Raw genomic sequence first — 7,272 nt, forward strand, 5'->3', positions numbered from 1 at the left:
TCAATGGCTAGTAGCCCACAAGACATTTGATTCAACACATTTCTTCACCAGATTTATTCTTCAGGTGCTAAACTAACAGGACCTGTGCAAATCCTGTCTCCGATTACTGAACACGTATTTTTGCTGAGAAATACTGTGCTCCAGCTTCTCCTTGGGGAGATGGTTCATCCTTTTTCAGGTTTCCTAACTCTTGAATGTGAGAGGAGATCCCTTATCTTTCCTGGTTGATGCAGTAATACTAGTCAGACGAGAGCTGCTGGTATGCCCATTCTCCAGCTGCAGGAAGTTTTTTTGTTTTTTCACCCTTTTCTTAAGGAGCTTAAGATCACATTGTTTATGTATTAGTGCATTTTCTTTAATATAACCTTCACTCTATTGTATTTTCCCCTGGAAGTGGTGAACCACTCATTTTCTTTAGTGAGTCATTTGTTACATACCTAAATAATATTTCATAGGATGAATTCAACATTAAAAAAAAAAAAAAAGGAAAATAAACTTCTTTCAAAATAATTAAAAAGCCAGTAATTTTCTAAATTGCTCTAAGGTATCAGTGCAGTCATCATCATGGAAAATTTATTGTCTATGTCCCTTAGAAACAGACATTTAAAACTGCTTTGCTTTTCTCTACATACGTTCCAATTTTTCTGTTTCTAAGTTTCCCTAAGCATGTCCATATATTCAATCTTTTGTAAACACACATATGGAGATATTTCAGCAGCTTTTGGTTTTTCAGCTGGATATCAGACAGTAACAGAGCACACTTGGTTCATAACAACCACACTTCTAGAAATTCTTTGGGGTTTGTTGTTGTTGTTGGTTTTGTTTTGGTTTTTTTTTCTAATTCTTACATCATATTTGAAAGGCATTGTGCCTTCCAGATTGCAAAATCAGATTCCAGCTCTGTAAGGAGACAAAACTGAGGGACAATGAGAAGGATGAATACAACAAAATGAACACACTCTTTCTGTCTTCACTTGTGCTATTATAAACACTTCAGAGAAACATTCAGGTATTTTTCTTAACAGATGGACAATTCCTTGTTTTATATGTGGCTGTATCCCACCAGTTCCTACCTTGGTATTTCAGCTTAGTTCAGATAGTGGGGGCATGATCATACCACTGCCAGAGAATAGTCCCTGGAGAAACTGAAGGGAAGATCTATTTGAATAATAGATGTTTTGGGTCAGTGGCTGGTCTAGAAATGTTGCACAGTGAAGAAGGAAAAGGTTACATTTATAGCTGGGGTTCTTTTTCAGATGGAGTGGAAATATTTTCTTTTATTTGGGTAATTTCTAATATACTTCAGAAGTTAAAAACAGTTTAGAAACAAAAACATGCTTAAGTTGAAATACTTTCTTTTGAAAATGTCAAATTAGAAAAAATATTATTTTGAACTCATCTAGCTACTTGGCTTTTTTTTTCCTTTCCCCCTCCTTTTTTTTTTTTAACTTTGAATTTGCTGAAACTATACCCAAATTCAGGAAATCGCATTTTTAGAAAAGCTATTAATTCCAACTAGTTTTGCTTTTAGGGTTGGAAGCTAGCTGGGTGAATCATCCACAGACTAAATGATCAAAGTGACTCTATTTCTTCCATTATGTTGTCAAAGACATTGTAGATGAATTTAGTGACATACATAATATCCTGTACTACTGAAATGGGTATATAGTGATGTACTCCTAAATAATTCTAACATTATCCCATTTCGTGAAATGCACTTTTTTTCCTACATTTGCACTCTAATTTTCTGTAGTCAAGAATGGTAAGTCAAACTATTTTTCCCGAGTTCAGACTCTGATTTTTATCATCCACTCTCTTACAGCTATGAAATGCCTATGAGTAAGTGCTAAATGTTCAGCATTTCAGAAGGAAAATATTTTCATTGAAGAAGATGTTTCTCAGATTCTTCAGGAGCCAAAAACATTTCCTGAAAGTGTTGCTACTCCCCACAGGGTAAGTAAAGACTTTACAAAACCAACTATTTCTTTGAAATGGCTATTGCTACCAGTATTATTTTCTGTGCAACACAGTAAAATAAAATTACCTTCTATATGAAATGAGTAATTAATGTACAGAAGACATTTATTCCTTCAAACTAAATGTTCTGTTACAATCACAAAAATGGCTCTGATGTTCATTAGCTTGTTTATGTGAACATCTGATTAATTGCTTTCATCACGTCAACCTTCCTACTATGGCTTTGATATTTACTAATGAGTTGGGTTTTTTTAATTTCCTAAGTGTCTGGGGAAGTACTAGAATATGAAACCCTATCAGTAATATTTGGAAAATTTCATTGAAATGAAACCTATGAACTAATCATTCACTGCAATTGCATTAATCATATGTCACATTCTTGTGACATGTAACTGTGATTTATCTCACTATGGGTACTGGGTACTTCTGAGTTGCAACCCACTGAAACAATGTGTCTTTCACACAAAGATAGAATACTTAATTAACTGAAAAATAAGTGCATTTTTTTACAGAATTCAACATAAGTGACATAAACCATTACAAAAATAAATAAATAAATGGAAGCTCAAATTATGAACTAGAGAGCCAAAACACATTATTATGTAAAAAGAAAAAGGCTTAGAATATAAAGGCAATAAGGAAATAGTATAGTAAGTTTTGTCACTGTTCACTTTGGTAGTTTTACTGAAGCTGTTGCCTACAGTCTTAGCAAGTGATCCTTTATCAGACACACTGCATTAGTTACCTTTTTCAACCCCTCAAAAATACTTGTAGTAAGCACATTAAAATATCAGAAACGAATCTCGTACAAACTGAAATGTTTATTTTACTGTCATCACTGTAATTCAGGCATTAGGTGCAGACTCCTCCTTTCTTTGTAGACACCCTAGTTTAATTGAGAAAGGTTTCAGACCCATAAAGGCAAAAGCCTTGAACTGTGAATGGAAACTACTTTTGTATCTACTGGCATTGTGTTGCTGAATATTATGATTCTGTTATACTAGAGATCAGCAATTAGCATCTTATAGAGAGGGTTGAGTATAAGCTTCTGGTTTACCCTCAAAACCTCAAAAACCTGTAGATGTTTTCCTCCTTTCTCTTCTCCCCCGGCCCCCCCCCCCCTTTTTTTTTTTTGCATTCCCTTTTTAATTCATATTCTCTCAAAGTTACTGGTAAAAGATACTAAATTCTAACAGCAAAAGAGGAATTTTATGCCTGGACTGCTCTAGGGCCAGTGTAGATGCATTAATTACACTAATTGTAAGTTGACAATCCTAGTCCTTAGCCGTCTGGGGCCTTATCCAAGGCTCACTGACGTCAATGGGAACATTTCCACTGCCTCCATTTTGGCTCAGGTCCTAAATGGCTGTGGCAAAATGTAATGCTGTGAACTAAGCTGTCACAAAAAAAATGTACTGCAACTCTTTAGATCTCAAAATAGCAGAGTGTATACACAATTCACAGTAAGAATTGTATTGCTGTTCTGAGATGTTTAAGCAAAGAGAATACTGGTGTTTTTACCTCCAAAATACTGGTTTTCTTCTATAGAATAAAATAACCTATCTCAGTCGCATGTGTTCTGTATAGGGAGAACAAATTCACTTTAGAACTGTTCCATGATGCAGCTTCTTAGGCAATTCTACTGAGATTAAGAACATTGAAAGGGTGATGAAATAACTCTTGTGCTTCTCAATAGTAAATTCAGTAGAAGAATTAACACAAATACTTCTCTTCTCAGTTGCCATAGAGCCATTTCATAAAAGTGAAGTGCAATTTTTCCCTCACTGTTTCTGAGTAAAATGATTCCTGCAGTCAGAGAATTTAAGGATAACATGGTTTATTAGGAGTGTAGCTTCCTGATTACTATGCCATTCTATATAGAAATTCCTGCTTATTGCCTTTTTATTCATTGGAACTTTTTAATGACTCATCTGGATCTGTGCTCAAAGTAACGAGGCTCCTTGCCTTTATACTTGCAATATAACATGGCTTGCCTGTTGCATCAGCAACCATTAATTAACACTAATTGTTCTGTATTAAAAAATATAACAGGAATACATTGAAAAGGTCATAAAAGATAATTACACCTCAGATAATATATATAATGATAGCTTGTTAATGTTTTAACATGAAGTTTACAAAAATGTAACCTGTTCAGCTCACCCTATGATTACACTTGTATATTGTACATATCTGGCTTTCAGGAAAGACAGAACAGATATTCATGTGGAAATGAAGCATCTCGGGATGAAAAAATTTTAGGTGAGACATTTTTGTCTGAAATTATGATAGCTTTGAAAGACACATACTAAAATTGGATCTGCCAATAAGTACAGGGTTTGTCATATTTCTTTCCACTTTGGATTTGCAGCCTTTTGGAGTCAGTGAGTAAAACACGGTACTTTACCATAATTAAGAAACTTGCTGTCCTCTGGGCTGGTAAAGAATGATTTAAAGAACTTCAAGCATAGTTTTATCCACAGGAATGTTATTTAACATAATTTTGCAAACTGGGGAGGATAGCACCAAAATTGGGCAATGTTACACAATGGATTTGGGGGGAAAAAACCAAGGTTGGGCTCTCAAATTTCTGCATGATTTAGGAATCTGGCATAAGGTTCACATTTTTTACAAATGGAGACAAATGGAGTTCAAGAGCTGAACACTGCACATGATGACTTGTCATCATATTACACACAAGCTGTGACTCATGAGGTGCTGTATGAACCATTTTTAATTAAAGTTAATTATTCTCCACTCACAGTGTAAGAAACTTTATGGTTTCAAAGCATGATTCACTCACTTTCTCCATGAAGGTAAACCAAAAATGCAAGGTTTCATAAAAAGATCAATAATAGTAAATAAGGAGACACAGTTCCCCTGTGGAAAAAAAGAGAACTCCTCAGGTATTTCCTGTGAATATTTCTTCTTCCTTTTTCTTTCCCCCCCATTTTATGCAGTGAGTTTTTTGCAAGGCTGTTCATTCACAGGCTGTGTGAGCTATATATAGCAATTTTACTGCTAGGATAACACCTCAGCAAGCACTTTTTTCTTTGCACGTCTAAGCCCGTCTGCCCGATTTTAGACTACAAATAACTCTGCTGCAGCTGTTGAACGTGACCAGTTTGTCTCCCACACACCCTCAGCTCAAAAGTGCAAACTCTTCTCTTTCTGCAGAATTTCTCTGAGACAGCAGGCATCAGTACATTTGAAATATGGATACAGTGTCTCAGAGAGGGATAAAGTAGAAAACAGTTAGGGATATGAAACTTTGTTTCTGAAAATAATTCAAAATAGTAACTCATGTATCTAGTTGCTAATGGGAAAAATGTAAGCACAGGTTTATGGCTTTCAGGCATGGTCCAGGAACACTTAAGCATCTGTGGTTTTAGAGTAGATCCACAGAAGTCTGTTTTCATAAATAATATCTGTCAATGCGTTGTCATTCTGTCAGTAAGAAATTGTAAGGGTCCAATCTGGTGCAATAAAAAAAGCAAAAAACCAAATCTGATATAGAAGTGCTTCTTTACATAAGAACGTTGATCCTTTTGTAAAACAAACAAAAAAATACTCAGAAAACAACTTTAAAAAAAGAGTGATAGTTTACAGAGCAGGAATTTGTTTGGGTCAATTAAATCAGAAGACTATATGATAATCTCTGTTGGTTGTTTTTTTTTTTCCACATTATCCATCTATGTGATAAAACTAAGCTCTAAAACTAAGCTTTAAAACTAAGTCTTTTCAAATTTAAATGGAAAAGTGCTTTTTCAATGATGGCTTAATGTTACTGAAAACTCACAGACATTAAGGATGCCCTTTTCCCCTGGGAGAAGATAAGCTCAAATTCATGCTGAATTCACTCTGTTTCTAACCAGCACAAGTGTACTGGCTTCTGTTTTTTTAATCCTGCTTTAGGCAGTTATATCCAAGATTATGGTCATATCCTTAAAAATAGAACTGCAGGTAAATCTAAAGCTTTAATTTGACAAGTAAACACTAAAAATTCAAAGCACAGATATTGCAATTATAGATTCTGTAGATGTGGAGTAATAGTCTACGAATCTATAAACAATCAAATATGATAAGCCTCAAATTTTAGAATAAAATATGCAGCATTGAAGATACACTGTATTGATTTGCATTTGCAGGCTCTGTAAGTCAAACTACAGGAAAATCACTGCTGATTGTTTAAGGGCTTTTTGTTTTCAAGCTAGCATACAAAATCAACTCTTGATTGCTCCTCTTGATGTTCCACTTGTACTTAATCTTTCAATGAACAGCAGTATACATGCAAAGTAATGTGGGGAAAGCACTTCAGTGATTTATCCTGTGTTCTGAAATGTGAGTTTAAAAAAGAATTACAGAAAACATTTGCCTGTTTTGTGGGATGACACAGTGATTTTAAAATCACATGTCTTTTGAAGAAGATAGCAATATTGTATATGTCAGTGTTGTTTTTATTCCCAAAGAGCTAAATACAAGAATATTATTTTCACTGTAATGAGTTTTTGTCTTTATATGAACTCAATTTATAAACAGTAAAATAAATCTTTGCTGAAAATTCTTCAAGGGTAAGATTAGAAGAACCTTGAACACTTTTTTGTATGATGTAGGTTAAACTGATTGAATAAAACTCAGGTGGCTTCATTTTATAATGTGAGATTCTGAACTGGAAGCTTTATAACTGTCTAATGTTCTGACTGAATATCAGCATTAATGCATTGGAGAGGGTCTTTTGCATTTGCATCCAAAAAACAATAGCACAGATAGAATGGCAGTTTGGATATGTGATTGGAATGTCGTTTTGAGGTCATTTTGAGCATTCCACACAAGATCCTTGTGTGGTTTTTAAACACATTTCATTTTAAACAAATTTCTTACATCCCCTGAGATTTTCTTTTAGAATATATTCTGAAGTCTTGTTTCACAGTTGAGTTACTGGTCAAGTTCTGAAAGGATGGTGTTTTAAGAAACCTCTTTTACCTAATTGAAAACTGTTAGGAAAGCTCAGGTTTTTGTAAAACAGTGTAATTCTCATATAGGAACATTTTCCTAGTGAAATCTGAGATTCACCAGGGGATAGGAGGTTGATGTGAGCTGAAGATAACTAGGTAGATTTTAGAGAGGACTTCAAGAATTTGTGTGAGAAGGAAAACACATACGGCGTTTTTACAAGCAGGAGGTAAGCCTGATCCAAGAATAAGTTTAAAATACTCTTCTGGTGCCAATCAAATGTTTCACATATTAAATGCTGAAGGATAGACCATGATGGAAGTGAAAGGCTCAGTATGTCTT

At 34.6% G+C, this 7,272-nt stretch overlaps 1 protein-coding gene across 3 annotated transcripts in view; it reads left to right on the plus strand.

Annotated features, from left to right (window-relative positions):
* Nucleotides 1–4,219, plus strand: part of AGMO (alkylglycerol monooxygenase) — a 240,112-nt gene extending 235,893 nt beyond the window's left edge. The window contains exons 14-16 of one of the 3 annotated variants that reach the window (XR_004240586.1): nt 863–1,009; nt 1,823–1,953; nt 4,182–4,219. Coding sequence is in view for 2 of the 3 variants with exons in the window: in XM_032110671.1 (XP_031966562.1) it covers nt 863–988 (126 nt within the window). In the remaining variant the exon portion in view is untranslated. Of the gene's footprint in view, nt 1–862; nt 1,010–1,822; nt 1,954–4,181 lie in introns of those variants that run through there. The other 2 variants (XM_032110694.1, XM_032110671.1) reach the window with 2 other exon arrangements.
* Nucleotides 4,220–7,272: the final 3,053 nt, after the last annotated feature.

The sequence above is a fragment of the Corvus moneduloides genome, chromosome 1 (assembly GCF_009650955.1).
Source record: "Corvus moneduloides isolate bCorMon1 chromosome 1, bCorMon1.pri, whole genome shotgun sequence".
Classification (NCBI taxonomy): domain Eukaryota; kingdom Metazoa; phylum Chordata; class Aves; order Passeriformes; family Corvidae; genus Corvus; species Corvus moneduloides.